The sequence below is a fragment of the Sminthopsis crassicaudata genome, chromosome 2 (assembly GCF_048593235.1).
Source record: "Sminthopsis crassicaudata isolate SCR6 chromosome 2, ASM4859323v1, whole genome shotgun sequence".
NCBI lineage: Eukaryota > Metazoa > Chordata > Mammalia > Dasyuromorphia > Dasyuridae > Sminthopsis > Sminthopsis crassicaudata.
Genome location: NC_133618.1, coordinates 312,711,634 through 312,736,111, shown reverse-complemented (window position 1 = coordinate 312,736,111; position 24,478 = coordinate 312,711,634). Strand labels below are relative to the sequence as shown.

Here is a 24,478-nt window from a genome sequence, read left to right as displayed (position 1 = left end):
GATGCTTAATGCATTATCTGATTAACTTTTAATTTCAGAGACTGACTTTCTGCAATAGATGGTTTGAATTTAGGTATACCACTGGTTGAGATATACCTCTTTTCTAGTTTAATAAATTGATTGTCCTTTGCAATTAAATATTTGAAGGACTTCCAAAATTTTTCAAAAATGTTTAATTTTCCTAAATTAGATCACTCAAGGTGACCCTGAAAATTTTCATACATGAAATATTGGAACATAATTTCATCTAGAAACTTTTTGACTAAGATGAAAATAGATACCTAACTTCTGACTTGCATCTGATTATATTAATCAGAAAATTTTTACTGTGTAGTTACATAAAGCTTTCAAGAGCATCATGGATTCTCTTTGCCCTCAGTGCTGTTAATTTCCAAGATACTTACTTGGAAGGAAAATTTATATTTCCTTTATTCTTTATTTAGGACTTTTCATGAAGCCAAAATGAATTCCTTTTGGATGAAGCACTCAATCTACTATGGGAAACATATATATGTTCATTGCTTTGTAGAGTACTTAACACATTAGAGACAATCAATAAGTATTAAATAAAATCATATATAAGACACAAATTTATAACATATATAAGACAAATTAATCCTGTCATTGAAACAAGATGCCCTTTGGACAAAGGAGGTCTTAATCGTAAAAGACATCCTAGTTTTTTGGGAAGTATTGCTATAATTCATAGGAATTCATAACTCATAAAATTTTCCACTTCGCACATCTTTTTCTCTTTTCTCACTATCCTTAATTGGTTGTATCACAGATTATGTAATGTTGTTCAAAGCTAGAAAAGAAGTGAAGGAAAAAATGATTTTAGATCTGCTTAGGTGCCTCATTGTGGTATGAAAATGACCCTGAAATCTTGAAGATTCTTCCAGGAGAACATGAACTCAAGCAGGTTTCACCAGTGATTGGTTCAGTCAGCTGTGTGTACACCAGCCTAGCTAGGTATGTTGGTGTATTGCAGGTAAATTGTTCACTATATGAATAGCTCTTTGGTGTGGAAAACCCTATTAAAAATTAGTCTTGGTGTTCTTGGTAGTGTCCTGCTTCACTGTCCTCAAATTAGAAAGAAAACTAGAAGTGATCCTCTTTGGGCCTTGTTTGATTGTTTTGAGTCATGGCTTCTTCAGATTAGAAATAATATGTACTTATTTCAATTGGAAGGGGAGTAGAATGAGTACTGAAAAATGGAGCTTTCCTTTCTAAACCTACAAGCTATCAGTCTATCATAGCTGTCTCTTAAACAGCTGAATAACAAAAGAAAAGGGAAAGGTCTAAATGAAATGAATCATGAGAAGAATATGATAGGAAGCACAAGTTATTGGAGATGTGGTAATGGGATTTGAAAGGATAATATGAAAGAGGTAATAGTGGAAATTATTATAAAAATATGATAATGGGGAGAAAGTTTTTAAGCCACTGGGAGGGAAGGTCAGAAGATGAGATGATCAAAAAGGCAATGAGAAGATAAGTAATATTCACATAGCCACACATACCTCCTTATCCATCAGCCCCCCCGAATATATACACTCTTTAACTTGAAGCAACTGAGAAAACTATAAGAATAGCTCCAATTTGCAAATGAACATAGTAGAGTTCCCAAAAAATCTTATTATTTGTCTTGATTGTTTAATGGCATGATCTTTATTAGGTCTACATAATTTTATTCCTACCCTGAATTTATGAAGTCTTTTTTTTATTATGGTCATTAAAATGCTTTATTGATGCTTTCTGTTTTTATGTCACAATCATTTCTTTTTTTATATATGCTATTTTATTTTTCCAAATACATGCAAAGACAGTTTTCATCATTCATCATTCATCATCTTTGCAAATCTTGTGTTCTAAATTTTTCTTTCTCCCTTCACCCCTCCCTTCTCCCAGACAGCAAACAATCCAATGTAGGTTGAACATGTGCAATTCTTCTAAACATATTTCCATATTCATCTGCTGCACAAGAAAAATCAGATCAATTCTCATTGTTGAAAAGAGCTAAGTCAAAGTTGATCACTACATTATCTTGTTGCTACTGTGTACAAAGTTCTCTTGGATCTACTCACTTCACTTAGCATTAGTTCATCTAAGTTTTTTCAGGTTTTTCTGAAATCAGCCTGCTCATCATTTTGAATTTATGAAGACTTAACATTTAAGAAACCCCTAAAACTGGAAAGAAACAGCTTGATCCTGTAGAAATCCAAGGTAAGGGAAATAGGCTCTCTTTTAATTACGAAATTTAGATATTCTGTTATCTTTTTTTCTCACATATCTATGCCAAAAGTCAAGTGTAGCTTCAGTATCAGTGAATTAATTATATATTAAGCTTCTATCCTTATGGATTTGACTGAGCCATTAGGTACCATCTGGATTTTATCCATCATGGGTAGCATATATTCATTATTTTGTAGAGTACTTAACACATCAAGGACTCTTAATAAGTATTACATAAAATCCAATTATATTAGAAAAAGACTCCAGAGAAAATCTAGTATTTCCAGCAATAAGAATCTTCTTAATTTTCTGATCCAATTTAGAAATTGGATTCAGTTGTGTCTTGTATGTATTAATACCACTGTAACATCTTAATATAGACTTTAATAATACACTAGACAATTTCCTTCCAGATCATCATGTTTTGTTTTGTTTTGTTTTTTAATTTTATTTATTTATAATTTTTTGACAGTATATATGCATGAGTAATTTTTTTAAAACATTATCCCTTGTATTCATTTTTCCAAATTATCCCCTCCGTCCCCTTGATGACAGGCAATCCCATACATTTTATATATGTTACAGTATAACCTAGATACAATATATGTGTGTAAATCCCATTTTCTTGTTGCACGTTAAGTATTAGATTCCGAAGGTATAAGTAACCTGGGTAGATAGACAGTAGTGCTAACAGTTTACATTCACTTCCCAGTGTTCCTTCTCTGGGTGTAGTTGTTTCTGTCCATCATTGATCAACTGGAAGTGAGTTGGATCTTTTTTATGTTGAAGATATCCATTTCCATCAGAATACATCTTCATACAGCATTGAAGTGTACAGCGCAGATCATCATGTTTGTAAGAAATTTGTCTTAATTCCTAATTTAGGGTTTTTTGTTTTTGTTTTTGTTTTTGTTTTTTAATGTAACTCTGATGAAACTATAAACCCTCATCCAATTCTTATAGAAAGCAGTCAGGATCAATTAACAGATATTGACAAATGTTATCAGATAGATGTTATGTGTAAGGAAGATTACTTTGACATGTGTTTGAATGAAGAAGAGAAGAGAATAAAGGCAGGAAAACCTGTTGGAAAAAATGGTGACCCCTCTATCATGGGAATAAAGAAGAGGTGATAGTTCTAAGAATTGCTATGGTAGAGTTAATAGGATTCAGAGAACAAACTAGATAAAAAGTCACAGAGAGAAAAGAATAGTGCCACTGTTTTGAACATGGTACTACTGATAGAAATAATGAAGTCAGAAAAAGAAAAAAGTTATGGAGGAAGAGAGTAAAATCTATTTTTAACATACTTCATTTAAGATGCTTATGAGATTTTATTGGTTCTGTAAACCAAAATATATAGAGATCTAGGCCTTAGTCATCTGCATAGAGGGAATGAATATGATTGCTCTGAATAAGTATTGAAAGAAAAGGGTATATAAAGAGCTAAGAAAGAAAACTAAGATAAAAATAGTTAGAGACACTGGTCTCTAAGAGACCAGGGAGAACCAAGACACTGCTATCCCTCTAAAATAAAAGGATAGTGATATTTGACATTTGAGAAAGTAGTTTTAATAAAACTGTAGAGAATGGAACTATTTCTTAGCAAGATGTCTTCCTTGAAAAGTTTATGTACCATACATTTTGATTTAGCAGTGTTACTACTGGGCTTATATCCCAAGAGATCTTAAAGAAGGGAAAGGGACCCACATGTGCAAAAATGTTTGTGGCAGCCCTTTTTGTAGTGACCAGAAACTAGAAACTGAGTGGATGCCTATCATTTGGAGAATGGCTGAATAAATTGTGGTATATGAATGTTATGGAATATTATTGTTCTGTAAGAAATGACCAACAGGATGATTTCAGAAAGGCCTGGAGAGACTTACATGAACTGATGCTGAGTGAAATGAGCAGAACCAGGAAATCATTATACACAGCAACAACCAGACTATATGATCATCAGTTCTGATGGACGTGGCTCTCTTCAACAATAAGATGATTCAAACCAGTTCAAATTGTTCAGTAATGAAGAGAGTCATTTACACCCAGAGAGAGTACTATGGGAAATGAATGTGAACCACAACATAGTGTTTCCACTCTTTCTGTTATTGTTTGCTTGAAACTTCTCAGGTTTTTTTTTTTTTTTCTTTTCTTTTTCTAAATCCTATTTTTCTTGTGCAACAAGATAACTTTATAAATATATATATACATATATTGTATTTAACATATACTTTAAATATTTAGCATGTATTGGACTACCTGCCATCTAGGGGAGGGGGTGGGGGGAAGGAGGAGATAATTTAGAGCAAAAGGTTTTGCAAGGGTCAGAATTACCCATATATGTGTTTTGTAAATAAAAAGTGATTAAAAAAGAAAAGAAAAGAAAAGTTTATGCACCTAGAAATAGTTATGACTGTGTCAGTTGTGTTGCAGCTTGGTGCATGGAGGAAAACAAAATACAAGTTCCACTATCATAGATGTGGGAGTTACTTAAGAAAGTATGAGGGCTTTTTTGTATGTGCATAATTTTGAAGTAATAATGATTACAGCATCCTCACTCTTTATCAGGTGAGGACTTGGTCTCATACTTAAAAGAAAAAAAAAAATGAAACCATTTGAGATGAGCTCCCTCTTTTCCCATTCTCTTCTTTTCAGAATCCTTTGACATCATATTCCACTTTCCTCCTTCCAAGTCTTTTTCTGTTGTTTTTGTTTTAATATTTTATTTAAAACTAAATAGAAAAAGGAAAATAAGAAAAACAAAATATTGTCATATGTCCAATAGAACACCAGGGAGGATTCAAAATGTATAACAATAAATTTCCATTTCAAGAAAGCATCTATAATAACAGAAGTGATTATATTCCTGACTGTTTGCCTTTACTTTATTGCAGGTTGTTATTCTTTTGTTCTTTTCTGCCCATTTTCTTCTTTCTTCTTTGTTTTTCCCTTTTATTCCCTACCTCCTCCTTATAGTTAAGCACAGATACATTTGTATATACACACCCACACAAATATTTATACATATGTACACATGCATCCAAAACAATATTTCTCTCTTGGTTGAAACTTTAAGTTTGACTTTGAGATCAATGATTTACTAGCCCTACTTTTTTTTTCTTATAAATTCTACTCCAGATCATTGTTATAGTGTTTGTTTATATTTCTTATTTCTCATCCCTTCTAATTTTTCTACTTTAATTCTTCTTCTTAACTTGCCTTGCTATTACTTAACCTCCCTTCACTCATGGATCCCACCCTTCTCCTCTCATTCTTTCCCTCCCTCTTTATCCCATTAATCTATATACATATTATCCCATTAATCTACATACCTTACCCCACTCCCCGCACTTCTGTATCCCACATTAATCTATACCACCCTTCCCCTGTTCTTTAATCCTTTCCCCTAAATCTACAAATCTCGTCCCACTGCTATAAAATCGACAGATCCTGCTCTACTTCAAGACCTTATCCTATTACTTCTACCCTTATTTCGTTATAGATTATGGAGGTGCTATACCCTTCATGGCATATATTTATATCTGTGTGTTTATTGGGGGGAGTATGTATGTATTGTTCCCTATTTAACTCATTTCTCATTTGAATAATTTTTCAAAACTACCAGCTCTCCTCTTTAATGATTCTGTGTCAGTTCTTCTTCTGCATCTCATTCATATAGCAAAATTACTATTTTTACCTTTTACAAGATAACTTCCTAGACAGTCAGATCATATTTAACTCTGCCTCAGTCTTTCTTCTTCTTCTTTTTTTTTTTTTTTTTAGGCTGGGGTTCAGTGACTTGCCCAGGGTCACACAGCTAGGAAGTGTTAACTTCCTAACAAGTTTCTTGTTAAGTATCTGAGACCAGATTTGAACTTGGGTCCTCCTGAATTCAGGGCTGGTGCTCTATCCACTGCGCCACCTAGCCGCCCCTGGCTCAGTCTTTCTTTTGAACTACTCAATTACTGATGTCAATCTTAAACATATAGTTTACATTTCCATGTAAAAAATATACACAACTTGTCCTTGTTGAATCCCTTGAAATTCTTTTTGGTGTTGGCTCTTATATGTTAAATTTCCTATTGAGTTTAGGTTTGGTTGAGACAAAATCCTGAAAATCTATTGAATTTGTTGAATGCCTTTTTCTTTTTTTTTCATTTAATATTATGGTTTTTGCTGAGGCAATTGGGGTTAAGTGACTTGCCCAGGGTCACACAGCTAGGAAGTGTTAAGTATCTGAGGCCAGATTTGAACTCAGGTCCTTCTGACTTCAGGGCTGGTGCTCTATCCACTGCACTGCCTAGCTGTCCCCTTCATTCAATATTATTATTAGTTTTGCCAGATAGAATATTTTTGGCCACAGGCCTAATTCTTTTGATTGTTGATATGCATTATACTAAAATCTGTGGTCTTTTATTATAGCTACTGATAAATCCTGTACAATTCTAATTGTAGTTCCAGCATATTTGAAATTTTGTTTTTGTTTTTTTTCTTGTAGAATTTTTTCTTTGATCTGCGGTTTTCAAAATTTAGCAATAATATTCCTATATATTTTCCTTGTAGGATCTCTTTGAGGTGGTGAATGATGGAATTTTTCTCTTTCTACTTTACCCTCATGTTCTATCACACTCCAGGACAATTTTCTTTGATTATTTCTTACATTATTGTGTCTAGATTCTTTGTTTAATTCTTAGCTTTATTACTCTTCAAAATATTTTATTCCAAGCCTTTCTATCCTTTAATATAAAAGCTGTTAAATCTTGAACTGTCCTGACACTGGTTACACTATACTTGAAGTGTTAATTTTTTGATGCTTGTAATATTTTCTCCTTGGCCTGGGAATTCTGGAATTTGGCTATATAATTCTTGGAAGTTTTTATTTTGGGCTCTCTTTCAAGAGGTAATCAATGGATTCTTTCAATTTCTATTTTACCCTCTGGTTGTAGAAGATCAGGACAGCTTTCCTTGATAATTTTTTGAAAGATGATAGTTAGGCTCTTTTTTCAATCATGGTTTTCAGGTAGACTAATAATTTTTAAATTATTTTTCCTGGATCTACTTTCCAGGTCAATTCTTTTTCCAATAAGGTATTTCACATTGTTCTCTTTGTTTTCTTTTCTTTTTTCATTGTTTGGTTTTGTTTTATTTTTTCTTCATTTCTCATACAATCATTAGCTCTCATTTGCTCAATTTTAATTTTTAAGGAATTTTATTTTTCTTAGTGAACTTTTGTACCTCCTTTCCTATTTGGCCAATTTTGCTTTTTAAGGCATTCTTCTCTTAACTAGTTTTTGCATTTCTTTTTGCACCACGCTCAATTCTCTTCCCAATTTTCCCTGTCTCTATTACTTGATTTTTACAATTCCTTTTGAGTTCTTCCATGGCCTGGGACTAATTCTTATTTTTCTTGGAGGCTTTGAATGTAGGAGCTTTGACTTTTTTATCTCCCGAGTGTGTGTTTTGATCTTTCTTAACCACCATAGTAACTTTCTGTGGTTAGAATCTTTTTCTGTTATTTTTTCATCTATCCAGCCTCTTTCTGGACTTTTAATTCTTTTTTAAAGTAGGGCTTTGGTTCCAGGGTGGAAGGTGAACTGTCCCCAAGCTATTTTCAGAAACACTTTTAGGAATCTGATTATAAGCGCTGGTCTCTATTCTGGAACTGTGAGGAGGGTCCCCACTCTACTGTAGCTCTAAGTTCTATTGTGTTAAAGCAATAAAGTCCTTCCTTAGTGGAGAAAGAGACTTTCTGAGAACTGAGGCAAACTGGGTTTGCTGGTTTCCCAAGGCTCTCTCACTCTAATGATAGACCTTTCCTGCTGACCTTCCAAGTTGTCTTTGGTATCTCTGGGCTGAGAGATCTAGAAACCACTGGCACTGCAACTGATTCAGAAGCACCAAGGCCAATTTCTGCTTTGCTGTCATGTTGGCTGGGGCCCAGGGCTATGCTGGTGTGGCCTACACTGAGTCTGTGCACTGGATACCACCTTGTGACACAGACCTTTTTTTTTGCTCACTTTCTAAGTTGTCTTCAGCTGAAAAAAATGTTCCATTCCATCTTTTTGTGCATTCTGATGCTTTTAAAATTTGCTAAGAGTCATTATGTAAAGGAATTTGGAGAGATTTGGGAGAGAGTTTAGCAAGTCCCTGCTTTTACTCAGCCATCATTTCTTTTTTTCTTGTTGGTTTTTTTTTTTTTTTTTTTTTTTTTTTTGCTGAGGCATTTGGGAAGTGTTAAGTGTCTGAGGCTGGAGTTGAACTCAGGTCCTCCTGACTTCGGGACTGGTGTTCTATCAACTGTGCCACCTAGTTGCCCCTCTTATTTTTTGAGAACAATTTGTGAAATATAGTTGCCTTTATTTTTTTGGGGGGGGGCTTTTTATAGCTTTTTATTTACAAGATATATGCATGGGTAATTTTTCAGCATTGACAATTGCAAAACCTTTTCTTCCAACTTATCTCCTCCTTCCCCCACTCCTTCCCCCAGATGGCAGGTTGACCAGTACATGTTTAACATGTTAAAGTATAAGTTAAATAAAATATATGTATATATGTCCAAACAGTTATTTTGCTGTACAAAAAGAATCGGACTTTGAAATAGTGTACAATTTAACCTGTGAAGGAAATCAGTAATGCAAGCAGACAAAAATAGAGGGATTGAGAATTCTATGTAGTGGCTCATAGTCATTTCCCAGAGTTCTTTTGCTGAGTGTAGCTGGTTTAATTCATTACTTCTCTATTGGAATTGATTTGGTTCATCTCATTGTTGAAGATGGCCACATCCATCAGAAATGATCTTCTGGTCCTGCTCATTTTGAACTCAGCATCAGTTCATGTAAGTCTCTCCAGGCCTCTCTAAAATTATCCTGCTGGTCATTTCTTACAGAAATATTCCATAATATTCATATATATATATAGTTGCCTTTAAAAGTTTGATAGCTTTCTCCTGTGAATCCTGGAGTTCCTTTCAGCATAATGTAGTTTCTTTGTTTAGCCTTTTTTATTTTTTGAATGTATATTTTTGCTTTGTCTGATAGCATTATGGCAGTTCCTACTTTTAAAAATTCATTTGATGCCTAATAAATTCCCCCAAACCCATTCTTATAATTTTATTTTGTGAATGTCTCTGTTTTTTAAATGTGTTTTTTGTAAGGAGCAAATTGTTGGGTTTTGTTTTCTCATCTAAATTTTCTTTCTTTCTTTTTTTTTTTTTTTTTTTTTTGTTTTACTGCATTGTTTTTTGTTTTGTTTTGTTTTGTTTTGTTTTTTACATTATCCCTTGTATTCATTTTTCCAAATTTTCCCCTCCCTTCCTCTATTCCCTCCCCTAGAGGACAAGCAATTCCATACATATTAAATATGTTACAGTATAACCTAGATACAATATATGTGCATAAAACCAATTTTCTTGTTGCAAGGTAAGAATTGGATTCCGAAGGTATAAGTAACTTGGGTAGAAAGACAATAGTGCTAACAGTTTACATTCAATTCCCAGTGTTCCTTCTCTGGGTGTAGTTGTGTCTGTCCATCATTGATCAACTGGATCACTGCATTGTTTAATCCATTCACATTTAAGTTATGATTTTATTCTGTCTCTAATACTGTTTTCAAGCTATTTTTTTTCCTGCCTTCTGTTAAAAATACAAATCTAAGTTACTTCATTTACTTTACCTTAATTCTTTTTAAGGTAATCCTGATTCTGCTGGCTCTCTTCCATTGAACTCATCTCCTCTCATTTATTAACCCTTTCTCTTTGAGAATTTTATTACGTGTTCTCTTTTCCAGTAAAAATATTGAACAATTCAGACCTAAGCACAGACACCTGAGAAAATTCACAGATACTTTCAAGTTAACATGTAAATATAACTCTCTGACTACTAGTCATAAAATACTGAAGTTGAAAGAGAATTCAGAAGCTTTTTGATCTCATTCACATCATAATATGAATCACCTTCTTAGTATACCTGAAAAGTGATTACTAATCCCGCATTTGCCTAAATACCTTCAAGGAAGAAAAATCCAGAAGTTATTCTTTACATCCAGCCTAAATTTGCTTCTTGAAAGTTCACCAATTGCTTCGAATTTTACAATCTGGTACCATTTCATTGAAATAAGCTTTTTGGAAATCCAGTTGAACAATTTTAATCTATCTTCTATTTGGTAGCTAATATATGATCCTTCATTCTCACTACTGACAAGACCAACTTAATTTTTTCTATATTATGTTTTCCCTCAATTATATTCCTTATGCTGCTTCTTTGGTATAAGTCATCACCAGAAATATATCATAGCCTGCTGTTGCCTACCATTAGTACCATTTGAGTTGCTCAGAATTTGATTCTTTGAAAATCATGATGTCCAACATCTGGAATTTTAAGAAATTTTCAGGAATATGTTTTGGGGAAAAATGGGGGGCAGGGGGTCCTTTGAATTGAAAAACATCCTTTTAAAAATATTTGTGTGTTTTTCCAAATGCAATTCAAGGTTATATCAAATCTATTGGGTCTATATCTGTTACATACATTTTATTTCTCTTTATATTTTGAAGTGCATATGCACACCCACAAAGATAACTTTTTCCTGTAGGCTTCAATAGTGACTTAGAAGGTGCCAAAATGAAGGTCTGTGTGAGGTCTTATTATCACTACCCCTACTGCTGCAGCACTCTCCACAGACTTGCCTGTACTTTGTGGTTATTGATGTCAGTGAGAAGAAGAATGTGGCAAAGAGGAGGAGGATGACTAAGGAAAGCATAGGAGCCATTTGCTGGACTTTTCTGTAAGGGAGTGCAAGTTTTCAGATCCCAGATATCATTAGGAGCAGCTCCAACTCTTCCAGCAAGGAAGTTTAATCAAAGGGATAATGTCAGACCACCCAGGCTGGGGCCAGAACAAGCTGTCTCCATCTCCATTTCCCAGCCAGCCAATGCCCGTGATGCAGTGAGGCCTCTTGGAAATTTGCTGACAGATCCATAGAAGATAAGACAATTTTTACTTCTCACATGTTTTCATCTAGAGCCAGAGAAAAGATTAAAACCAAAAAGTTCCTTCTTTTTTCTCTTCCTCACTCCTAAGATTCCTACCTGGTTTCAGGAAAATCTGTGAAACTGTGTTATGACTTTTATAACAACTGTGTGTCCTAATATTCACAAAAAGAGACTTAAAACATGTTGTAATATTATAGGAGATGTTCAGTGGCATCAGAGAAATTCTGGACTGATAATTTCCTTGGGAAAGGGGACTAAGGAAACTATCCACCAATGCAAATGTTCTTCAATTTATTGCCTCTGAGAACTGCCCCAGGCATGGACATTTAGCTTTTTAAGATCCAGATAGGATTTGAAGCCAGGTCTTTCTAACCCCCATGGCCAATTCTCTATCTATTATGCCTGGCTATCTCTCTCAGTTATTCACTCAACAAATATTTATTGAGCTTCATTTAATTCTATTATTTCTCTCAGCTGTGAGGAATACAGTTCATGTTAATTTGTACAAGGATCTTGTTTGTGGTTCTCTCCTTATTTACTATCATCTCAATCTTAAGGGGAAACTGGAAGACAAAGGGCTTAATGGAATCTTCCTCATTTCCCAGCTCCATCGTATTTACAGCTGTCACTTTTGAATCAGGAAGAAAATATTCACAAGTCCTTAACACATGTTGTCTCAAAGAACTAAAAGATTTTTTACCAATAAGGATTTCATTAATAACATTAAAGAGAACTGATTCATTAAAGTAGTGAGAACAAAGGGCATGTTGCCAGAAGTGGAAAAGTGAGTTGGGTATCAAGGGAGTGAACGTAGAGATTGCTGGATGTTTTTTTTCCCTAAAAATTTTGTAATGAAGAAAGAGAGAACAATAGTTTGAGAAAGTAGTAAGGTCAAGGAAAGAATGGGGAAGGTGGAGAAATATAGATGAATAAGCATATTTTTAAACTGAAAAGAGATGCTTGATGGTAGTCATACAGGAGATGGAAGATGATAGGATTAAGGATTTCTGCTTATACTTTCTTTTGAAGCCAGAAAGAAAAAAAAAAAATTTGTAATGTCTGCTGGATAACTCTTCCTAGAAGTTTCATTGGTACCTTAAAACTCAATAAATTAAAATTGAACTCCTCATCGTCTTGCTCCATCGAACTCCACCAATAAGAAACAAACAAAAAAAAATCCTTCCTCTTGTTTCCCTATTTCTGTTAATGCTGCCACTATCCTCTTACTTTGTGCTTAAAAACCTGTCATCTTTGATTCTTCCTCTCAAAAGCCCAAATTTATGAGTTGAAAGGGACAGTTACCTGTCCAACTCTTTCCTGATTGTTAAAACATTCCCAACAAGTGGTAGCTCTAACTAAAGATTTCTAGTGAACTTCCTGAGAAGATTCTTTCTCAATCCCTACATGTATTTACCATGCAGATTTTGCTCCCAGAGTATCTCTGAAATTGATGCTTTCCTTTTCATGCCTTCTATAATTATGCCAACTCAGGCCTTTATTCTTTTGAGCTTTTTTCTATTTTAATATCCTCATTTTCCTCTTCCCTTGCCCTTCCCATATCTTTAGTTTATCCCTGCTCAAATTGGTCATTCCTACTTTTTCCTAAGTAATCTTATCTCAATTCTCTAATCTAATCATTTAAAGCTGCTCTTCTACTCTGTCTTCTACACTTTCATTCTTTGCTTAGTAAACTTAAGTGTGAATGCCTTATTATTGTGTTCAAGACACTCAATTAACATTTTGATTACAAACTGTTTCACAGTTTCCAGTTTCACAGTTTCCCTCTATTACTCAGCATTTCATGCAAGTCTTACTCATCTTGTCCATCTTTTCCTCCATTCTCTCCAGTCTTAGCTAATACCATTCCCTTTGCCTAAAACATATTTCCTATTCATATACCTCTGTTAAACATTCTTTAAGGTTTTACTCAGACTCCACCTTCTCAATATATTGTTTATTATCTCTTAAATTTTAAAATTAATTTTATAATTATAATTTTTTTGACAATATATATGCATGAGTAATTTTTTTTATAACATTATCCCTTGTATTCATTTTTCCAAATTTTCCCCTCCCTCCCTATACTCCCTCCCCTAGATGACAGGCAATACCATACATTTTACATGTGTTACAGTATAATCTAGATACAATATATGTGTGTAAATCCAATTTTCTTGTTGCACGTTAAGAATTAGATTCTGAAGGTATAAGTAACCTGGGTAGAAAGACAGTAGTGCAAACAGTTTACATTCAATTCCCAGTGTTCCTTCTCTGGGTGTAGTTGTTTCTGTCCATCATTCATCAACTGGAAGTGAGAAATTTTTTTTTTTCAAATTATATGTAAAAACAATTTTTAAGTTTTTTTTTTTTTTTTTAAGTTTGAGTTCCTGATTCTCTCCCTCCTCCTTTTTTCCCCTCCTCCCTGAGATGGGAAGCAACTAGATATAGATAATGCATTTGCAGTCATATCCACTATTGGCTATGTTGTGAAAGAGAGCAAAGACATAACAGCATGCTCACGCACACAGACACACACAAGTATTCTTTGTCTGCATTCAACCTCCATCACTTCTAACTCTGGAGGTAGATAGCATTTTTCATAAGTCCTTCAGAATTATATTGGATCATTGTATTGCTGAGAATAGTGAAGACTTTTCAGTTGATTGAAGTATAATGTTGGTGTTACTGTATATAATGTTCTTCTGGTTCTGCTCACTTCACTTCGCATCAGTTTATGTAAGTCTTTCCAGGGTTTTCTGAAAGCATCCTGCTTGTCATTGCTTATAATGCAATAGTATTCCATCACTATCTTGTACCACAACTTCTTCAGCCATTTCCCAATTGATGGGTACCCCTTGGAATCCAATTCTTAGCCACTACAAAAAGAGCTGCTATAAATAATTTTATATAAATAATCCTTCCTCCCATCCCCCCTTTTTTGGATATTTTTGGGATATAAACCTAGCAGTAATCAGCAGGATCAAAAGGCATGCTGTTATATAGTCCTTATAGTTACAAAATTGCTGTTCAGAATGGTTGAACCATTTCATTACTTCACCAGCAGTGCATTATAGTATTGTTGAAGTTTAAAATTGGGATACCTAAATGAAATTAGTATTTAAGTGAGGTCTAGGAGCGGCACAAGATTCCCCTGTAAAGGAATTTACAGGCCCGAAAACTCCTAGATTGATAAAAGAGGCTTATTATGGGGTTCGGAAATAAAGTTAAAGTCTAGTTAGTAAAAGGTGAAGGTAGAGATAAAAGGGCACCGGAACCAGTGTTCCAGTGGGCAGAGACCCTTGGCATGCCAGGCATAAAGCTGCCATATTGGGAACCTCTGCAAAGAGAGGATTCCAGCTTGGCTCTTTTATAAGGAGAGATTTAGCTAAAGGGTCCCATTGGTGGAGCCCCATGTTGACTCCTTGCTGGGTTTCAGTTAGGGCTAGAGTTTGCTTGGTGGGGGTTGGGAAACCTGAGCAGATCATTAGAATGGAGCCCAAGTTGGCTCAGATCCTATGGGGGCTGGGAGAGTCTGATCTCCTATTGAATATCAAAGGGGTGCTTTTGACCAGGATTTGTGAGTCAAAGGTCCTAGCTTCTTGAATTGGTAATGCATCAGCTAGGAGGGGTTGGGAATCTGAAAGGAATAAATCAGTCTGAAAGGATTAGTTTCTTTCTTTTTTTTTTTTTTTTTGTTGAATTGCATTGAATTATTCTTTTTTTTAAATATATTTTAATTTTTATTTTATTTTATAATTATAACTTTTTTTTTTTTTGACAGTACATATGCATGGATAATTTTTTACAACATTATCCCTTGCACTTACTTCTATTCAGATTTTTTCCCTTCCTCCCCCAACCCCCTCCCCCAGATGGCAGGCAGTCTTATACATGTTAAATATATTACAGTATATTCTAGATACAATATATGTGTGTAGAACCGAATTTTTTGTTGCACTGGAAGAATTGGATTTAGAAGATAAAAATAACAGTTTACACTCATTTCCCAGTGTTCCTTTTCTGGATGTAGCTGATTCTGTCCATCATTAATCAATTGGAATTGGATTAGCTCTTCTCTATGTTGAAGATATCCACTTCTATCAGCATACATCCTCGTACAGTATCATTGTTGAAGTGTATTAATGATCTTCTGGTTCTGCTCATTTCACTCAGCATCAGTTGATGTAAGTCTCTCCAAGCTTCTCTGTATTCCTCCTGTTGGTCATTTCTTACAGAACAATAATATTCCATAACATTCATATACCATAATTTACCCAACCATTCTCCAATTGATGGACATCCATTCATCTTCCAGCTTCTAGCCACTATGAAAAGGGCTGCCACAAACATTTTGGCACATACAGGTCCCTTTCCCTTCTTTAGTATTTCCTTGGGATATAAGCCCAGTAGTAGTATGTCTGGGTCAAAGGGTATGCACAGTTTGATAACTTTTTGGGCATAATTCCAGATTACTCTCCAGAATGGTTGGATTCTTTCACAACTCCACCAACAATGCATCAGTGTCCCAGTTTTCCCACAGCCCCTCCAACATTCATCGTTATTTGTTCCTGTCATCTTAGCCAATCTGACAAGTGTGTAATGATACCTCAGAGTTGTCTTCATTTGCATTTCTCTGATCAATAGTGATTTGGAACACTCTTTCATAAGGGTGGAAATAGTTTTAATTTCATCATCTGAAAATTGTCTGTTCATATCCTTTGACCATTTATCAATTGGAGAATGGCTTGATTTATTATAAATTAAAGTCAATTCTCTGTATATTTTGGAGATGAGGCCTTTATCAGAACCTTTAACTGTAAAAATGTTTTCCCAATTTGTTACTTCCCTTCTGATCTTGTTTGCATTAGTTTTATTTGTGCAGAAACTTTTTACTTTGGTGTAATCAAAATTTTCTATTTTGTGATCAATAATGGTCTCTAGTTCTCCCTTGGACACAAACTCCTTCCTCCTCCACAAGTCTGAGAGGTAAACCATCCCATGTTCCTCCAATTTATTTATGATTTCGTTCTTTATGCCTAAATCTTGGACCCATTTTGATCTAATCTTAGTATGTGGTGTTAAATGTGGGTCCATGAGGATTAGTTTCTTAAAGGGACCACAACCTGCATCAGTTTCCCAATTTTTCCACATCTCTAACATATGTAGTTTTCCTTTTCTGTAATGTTATCCAATTTGATAATCAGAATTGTTTTAATTTGCATTTTTCTAATCAATAGTGATAAAGAGCATTTTCCATATATAGATATAGAGCTATTTAAACTTTAATTTCTTCATCTGAAAACTATCTTTTCATATTCCTTGTTTATCAATTGGAGAATGACTGTATTCCTTTAAGTTTTACTCAGTTACCTATATATTTGATAAATGAGGCCTTTATCAGAAATATTTGCTGTAAAAATTGTTTTTTAGCTTTCTGCTTTCCTTCTAATCTTTGTTGCATTAGTTTGTTTGCATAAAACCTTTTTTAATTTAATATAATCAAAATTGTCCATTTTACATTTCATAATGCTCTGGATGTCATTTGGTCATAAATTCTTCCCTTCTTCATATGCCTGACAGATAAAAAAACTATTTTTTGTTCTCCTGATTTGTTTGTAGTATGACCTTTTGTGTTCAAATCATGTAACCATTTTGACCTGATCTTGATGTACAGTGTGAGATGTTTGTCCCATCTTCTATTTTAACAAAGGTTGAAAAAGGAAAAAGAAAAAAAATAATCAATTTAGTAAAACCTACCAGTACATTTGATGGTATAAGAAATATCCATAGTAGGCCATTACTGCAATGAAATGTAAGAAGGGACATTTTCTCTCTTCTAATATTAGTCAGTATAAAGTTCATTGTTTCATTTTTTTCCTTCAGTTCACACTTGAAATTGTGTATATTATTTTCCTGGTTGTGCTTACATCACTTTGCATCAGTTCATAGAACGTATATTTCTAAATCTATCATATTCATCATACCACATATTGATTAGCCATTCTCCAACACATGGGCGTCTACTTCCAGTTCTCTCTTATACCAAAAAGTACTATAAATATTTTGCCAACCTCTCATTTTAGAATACAGAAAACTTAAGTTCCAGGGGAAGGAAATAATTTTAGATACGTATTATTTATCATATTAAGAGAAGAAAGTACCTTTTATCTCAATACTTTATAATGTTTTTAAAATGAAGGGATATTATCAGTTGTTAGAAGTTTTTTCTCTATTAACATCATCTAGTGATGATTTTTATTGGTTTTGTAATATAATCCATTATATTTATGTTTTTCTTAACATTGAAGCAATTCTACATTTATGGTATAAATCTAGTCTGGTCCAAGGACTTTATAGGAGATCAAGTGTTGTGTATGTGCAAAAAGAAACAGACCAGTGTGGCTTAATTTTAGAATTTGTGGAAGGGAGTAAACATGTCAATTAAGTCAGTATTTATTAATCCCCTGCTGTGTACCACACATTATTCTTAGTCCTGGGGATTCAGACTAATAGTCCCTCCTCAAGAAGTTCCTGTTTAATGGGGGAGACAACATGCATACAACAATATACAAGACAAATAAATAGGATAAATTAAAGATCCTCTCAGAAGGAAGGCACTAGTATTAAGGGAGATCATGAAAAGCTTCTTGTAGAAAGTATGATTTTTGCTGAGACTTTAAGGAGGCCTATGAAGAGAAAGAAAATTCCAGAGACATGTGTTGTGTCTTGTTTGTGGAGCAGCAAGAAGGCCATTGTCTATTATAGAATACTTAGAGAGAAATTTTGTTCAAGAAGACTAAAAAGATGAGAATGAGCCAGGTTATATAAATGCCCAAACAGAGTTTATATCTGATCCTAGGAGAGAAAAACTAATGGAGTTTATTGAAAGGGATGGGGGTGACATGGTCATATCTTTAGGAAAATCACTTAGGTGGCTTTATGAGGATGAGGGATTGGGAAATGTTTGAAATAGAGAGAATAAATAACTTATTGCCATAGTCTCACCAGGAAGTGTTCAGGAAATGAACTAAGATAGTAACTGTATGAGTGGAGAAAAAATGCCTAAGAAATGATAAAATTTTGCAACTGGGTGAATATATGGCATGAGTGAATATGACGAATTAATTCTAACTTGTGAACCTGGGAGATTAGAAAGATGTTGATATCCTTAACGGTAGTAAGGAAGTTTGGGAGATGTATAGTTTTGAGTTATTTAAAATTCTTGTGAGACATCTGCTTCATGCAGTTCAGGACTGGAGATCAGGAGAGAGTCTGTAGAAAGATATAAAGATTTGGAAGTCAGTACCAGAGATTGTTACCAGAGATTGTCATTGAACTCATGGTAGTTTATTGAAGGTGGGGAAAAAAGAGAGAAGTAAAGGGAGAAGGGGAAAAACAGGAAAGAGAAAAAATAAAAAGATAGAGTATGGAGAGAAGAAAGGAAAAAAGAAGGCTCAGGGAAGGGCTTTGGAGTATACCCAAAGTTGCTATGTTTAACATGTATGATTAATGAACATAGGAGACTAAAGAGAACTAAAAGAGAATGATGTCTCTCCTCCCTTTCTCTGTCTCTTTGTCTCTCTGTCTCTATCTCTCTGTATTTGTCTCTCTCTCCCTCTCTCTCTTACTATCTCTCATTTTGTCACCTTCCCTCCCTTCCTCTTCCGTTCTCTCTCTCTCTCTCTCTCTCTCTCTCTCTCTCTCTCTCTCTCTCTCTCTCTCTCTCTCTCTCTCTCTCTCTCTCTCTCTCTCTCACACACACACACACACACACACACACGTGAGAATATACAGAAGAAAACGATTAACAATGTCAAATGCCATTTACAGGATTTGATATTTCCACCTACCTACCTTGTTAATAATCTCAATCTCAACATGTTTAAAACATATCTTCATCTCTAACTTATCCCACTTTTAAACCTCCTTATTTATATCTGTTGAGGGTATTACACTGTTCTTTATTGATAATAGGCAATCAAAAATTTTTTTTAATCAGAGCTATAAAATGGATTTGCACCTCATTCTCTATAGGGTTGTTCCAAGGAAGATTTGGAGGTTTCCCCCTCTAAATTGTATGTGCAAATATATGTATGTGTTATATATTGCATTCATTCAAATATTGGATATTTCTAACATGAAATTTCCTGAAAAGGAAAAAAATAATACAGTTCTATATCATTACCACTATTTCACTTTGGAGACAGAATATACTTGTATTACAGCATTTCACTATGGTTTTTGTGACTAAAATAACCCAGATCAGTCACTTAATTCCTTCTGTGTTCCTACTTCTCTCACTCCTTTCCTCACTCCAACTTTGTTCTTTAAAAAGTTTGGAAATCTCACTACTCCTTGGGCCCATGAGTCTGTTTTCCCTCCCGGGTTTTTCTGCCCTGAAACACCAAGTTCCATAGAACTGCTTCTTTAAGTTCATTTAGCAACCCTTAATTGTCTCTTAGCAAATTGGAAGTTGAGCTCAAGGCTTAGGATAAAGTCTTCAGGGATACAGATTCCAGGAAATTCCTTTTCATTACTCACAGCTAGTTTTTCTCTCCAATCTCACTCTTACCACAGAGGAAGGAAGGATTAATGGGCTTTGTTGTGAATGCCCTATATTTAAGCAATTGAAGTGCTATAATGTAAAAACACAAAAGCAAGAGGGACTTGCCACTGGCAGCAAGGTATACCCAGCAGGGCCCTAACAGATTTCATAAGTCAATATAGAAACTGTTATTATTGCTTTTGTTCCTACTTTGAGAGATTGTTGGAGAGAATAAGCATTTTCATTTCTACTATGTACCAGGCACACACTGTGATAAGTGCTTTACAAATATTATTTTAATTTGATCCTCATAGCAACCCTAGGGAATAGGAGCTATTATTATCTCCATTTTGCAGATGTGGTCACTGAGGCAGGGTAAGATTGTGTCTTGCCCAGATTTACACAGATGGTAAATGTCTGAGGAAAGATTTGAACTCTAGTCTCCCTGACTGGGCCCATTGCTCTTTCTACTTGAGGCTGAATCTGTGCTTATCATTGTCATGCTTACTAGCTTTGTAATTATGGGCAAATTATTTAATCTCTTTGAGACTTAATTTCTTCTTATATAAAATGGGGATAGTAATAGTTGCACTACCTACATTTTAGAGTTTTTTTGTGAGAGGTCCTTTTGTAAACTTTTAAAGTGATCATGATGATGGTTCATTCCAACATTTGCTTTATGGTTTAAGTTGCTTTAAGGTTTGTGTAAATGTGCAATAATTTTAAGTATGGTTATAGCTTTTACATATAGTCAGATTTTGAAAGTAAATACAGCCTGTATACTAAGTATATATATATATATATATATATGTGTGTGAGCTTTTATGTTGAATGTTGGATTGTGAATGTGGCAGAGAACTTCTTGAGATGACTAAAATTTAGACTGATTAGACTATTTATAGGCAATAAATTATATTGGTGTTTACCTAAACTATTCATAAAGTATCAATAAGTCCCATGAAAAATAAAAAATGGTGTTCTGGTGCTGGTATCACACATCATATTGATCATAACACTTCATGATAGCTCCTAAAATTCCACCCATGGGTTTCTGCTGTACAGACTTTCTTAGGTGCCCCCGGAGCACGTTGTAATAAGGAAGATGGAATGGGAGGGAGGGATAGTCAAGATGGCAGAGTAACAAGAAGCCATGAAGTTTAATACAGCTCCAGACTCCTCGAAATAGACCTAGAAAATGATCTGCCAGACCTAATCTCTATGGAAAGATCTAGAAAAAGTCTCAGTGAATCATTTGCTCAGCTCAACTCCACACAGAGACATGAGCAGAGAGACCAGCTAGCACTGGGAATGGAAATGGAACGTTGAAGGGCAGGGTCCCAGGCTAAAAAGAGATCCCAGACCCAGTCTAGCACACCTCAACAAGCACAGATGGGATCTAGTTTTGGTGCCAATTACCTACTTCTGAGTTACTGGTCTCAGGACAGGCTGAGGATAGAACCTGTGCATGAGGGAGACTTTTCCAGGAAGGGATTCCTTGTACAGGGTACCTAAGAAGGATGAAGTTCAGAAGTAGGCAGCTAGCTGCTTTGGCTCAGACTTCAGGCACAGAGCAGGGTCTCATTTTTAGCATAAGGTTTAGACTGCAGAGGCATTCCAGGCCAAAGCAGAGCCTGCAGTTCTGTCACTCTGAACCAACAGGTATTTCCAACTAGCTGGATAAAAGGCTGAGTCCTCTTTTGGATCTATTGGACCAAAACATAACTTAGGAACTTAAGCCAGAGTAGACAGTAATCAGACTTTGCCTTGGATCAGAGCCTTTTGAGAGCACTAAAAACTAGCGGACCCCCCCCCCCCAATCTTCCCCTAAGATCTTGAAATAGCACTTGATACCCCAAGAAAGTAGCAGTGGGACCAACGAAGATCTACTATCCAGAAGTGTGTGTGTAGCACAGCTCCAACATCCAACAGGTCCCAAATCAAGAAGTAATCTGGAAGAATGGGAAAACAAAGAATCCCACCATAAAAAGTTAGTGGCAGGGATTCTCAATACACAAACGTAAGAGAATGACTTGAAAATATCTACAAACATTGTCTCAAAGAAAAACACACTTTGGGTACAAATTCAATTAACTCCAGGAAAAGATGAAGTTAGAATTTTAAAAGTTTCAAGTATTTTTATAAAGAAAATTAGAGCACTTGAGGAAAAAATTGGAAAAAAAAATGACAGCTATTACAGAAAGAGTTGGAAAAAAAATTAACCAGTTTGGCATAAGAGGTACAAAAGTTTACTCAAAGAATAGACTGAAAATTAGAATGGGCCAGATGGAAGCTATTGATTCCATGATACAAGAAGAAATATTAAAACCAAAAAGACTTTTTAAAAAATAAATTGTAATTTATCTCATAGCAAAAGCAAAGTGATCTAGAAAATCAATCAAGGAGAAAAATAGTAAGAATCTCTGGGATATTTGAAAATCATGATCAAAAAAGACAGAAGAGAACAAAAGACCTTAGACATCATATTTCAAGAAATTTGAAAACTGTTGAGATCTATTAAAATCAGAGGGCATAGTGAAAACAGGAAAAATCCACCCATCACTTCTTGAAAAAGATCCCCAAATGAAAACTTTCAGGAGCATTATAAGCAAGATCCTTCCAGCTCAAATTAAAAATATAATGTAAGCAACCAGAAAGAAAGACTAGAGGTACCAAAGAGTAAGGAATCTCATACAATTTAGCAGCTAGCAGTCTTAAGAAAGCATAGATCTTACAGACCATTACAAAAGGCAAAAAATATGAGTATGCAGCCAAGAATGATTTACTCAGCCAAAGTGAATATAATTGAAAAGAAGACAAATGGATCTTTACTGAAATAGAGGACTTCCAAGCATTCTTAATGAAAAGACCAGAGCTGTTTAGAAATTTATATTCAAACACAGGGGTTAAGAGAAACATAAAAAGCTAAAAACGAATGACAATGATAAAGGATCAAATGAAAATAAAATGCTTATATTCCAATATGGGGAAAAGGTAAAATATGTCCCCTTTCGGCATCATGTGTTATAGGAAGAATCTGTTTAGAAAAAGGACCATGACGGTGGCTCTGTTCTGTATTGATGATATTAAGAGAAGAATGGAAAGAGAGAGAAAAAGGAATACATAGTGGGTAGGTTCAGGGGGTGCCAGGAAGAATGTTAGGGAAAATTGTCTCTCATAATCAGTTACAAAATTAGACCTACAAAGAAGAAGGGGTGAGGGAGCAGCTGACACTCTAATCTCACGGTCATCTGGAATCGTTAAAGGAAAGAAAGAGAACAGAGAGAGGGAGAAGGAGGGAGAGAGGGAGTGTGAAAGAATAAGAATGAATTAATGGGGGTTGGATACCGAAATCCATTTGTCAGTGAGACAGAGAAATAGGATGGAAAGTAGAGGAAAGGAGGGGAGGGAAGGAAATTAGAGAGAGGATAGTTAAAGGATAAAGTCCTAAGCAAAAGTTACAATCTGACTATGGATATACAAAAGACAATTTTAATGCTTTTGAGATGATAAAGAAGGGGAATCTAAGGAGGTGCCCACAAATTGGAGAAGAAGTAATTACATATAAATACAATGGAATACTGTTGTGTTATAAAAAATGGTAAAAGCAGGGAAAGAGGGTTTCAGAGAAACCTGAGAAGACTTGTATGATCTCATACATAGTAAAATGAACCAAGAGAACAATTTATACAACAATGGCAATATGATAAAGATAAACAATTTTAAAAGAATTATGACTATTTATTAGCATAATGACTAACCATAATTCTAGAGGACTAATAATGAAATAAGTTGCCCACCTTTTGGGGGTGAGTTGGAGAATTCAGAGTGCAGAATGAGACAATTTTTTTTTTTTTAACTTCACCAATGTGTAAAGTTGTTTTGATTGACTATACGTATTTATGATAGAGTATGCTTTTCTTTAATTACCTCGTTGCTGTGGGGGAGAGAGGATGAGAAGGCAGTTTTTTTGCTTTGAAAAAAAAAGGCAAAATTAAAAAAAAAAACAGAGAAGCAGAGCTTCATATGAACTCTCTATTTGACTAAAAATACTGTGCTAACAAAATGGCTTTTCTTTTAGATAGCTTTTGAAACATTGAAATTACATTCCCTTCTCTGCTTTGTGAAAAGCTTAGCAAATATCTGTTGTGGACCTGAACTTAATTTGGGAGAACTTTACCAATAGTTTTTGGACTTTCTGTATTGGAGCCAAAAAGAAATAATGTATGCTGGGCAAAACATGAACAAAATGAGTTTGTCAAAGCCATTATGTCACCCAAATGAGAACCAGCTGCCCACTGTTCTCACTAGGAACAACAGTTCAGATTTTCTAGAAAACTTCATGAGGCACTAAAATTTTTGTGGCTGCTTTCTTATTATTGGCACTGTTAAAATTCCTACTGATTTAAGTCCTGGTACAAATTTATTTACCTGACTTCTAGTGGCAACTCTCACAAGAGAAACAGGAAGGGGCTATGCATTTATTAAGTACTTAACTATGTTCCCAGACATTATGCTAAGTGTTATCTTATTTGATCCAAGAAAGGCTTTTCTTGGCAATTTTTTTTTCCTTTTTGGTGATGTGAAATTTTTAAACTTGTGTGTTTGCCAATACTCAAATGATGATTCCATTCAAAGAGTTCAGAAATAAATAAATTCCATTGAGTGTTGGCTACTACCATGCATCTAAGCCAGGACCACTGGTAGAGGCAGAG

General features: G+C 34.7%; 1 protein-coding gene across 25 annotated transcripts in view; it reads left to right on the top strand.

Annotated features, from left to right (window-relative positions):
• Positions 1 to 24,478, top strand: part of TTLL5 (tubulin tyrosine ligase like 5) — a 402,838-nt gene that overhangs the window by 197,761 nt on the left and 180,599 nt on the right. Inside the window, exon 30 of one of the 25 annotated variants that reach the window (XM_074289973.1) lies at positions 444 to 590. The exons of the other annotated variants lie outside the window; for them this stretch is intronic. Within the exon in view, the coding sequence (XP_074146074.1) occupies positions 444 to 455 (12 nt within the window). The 3' untranslated portion in view covers positions 456 to 590. Of the gene's footprint in view, positions 1 to 443; positions 591 to 24,478 lie in introns of those variants that run through there. 25 annotated transcript variants of the gene reach the window in all.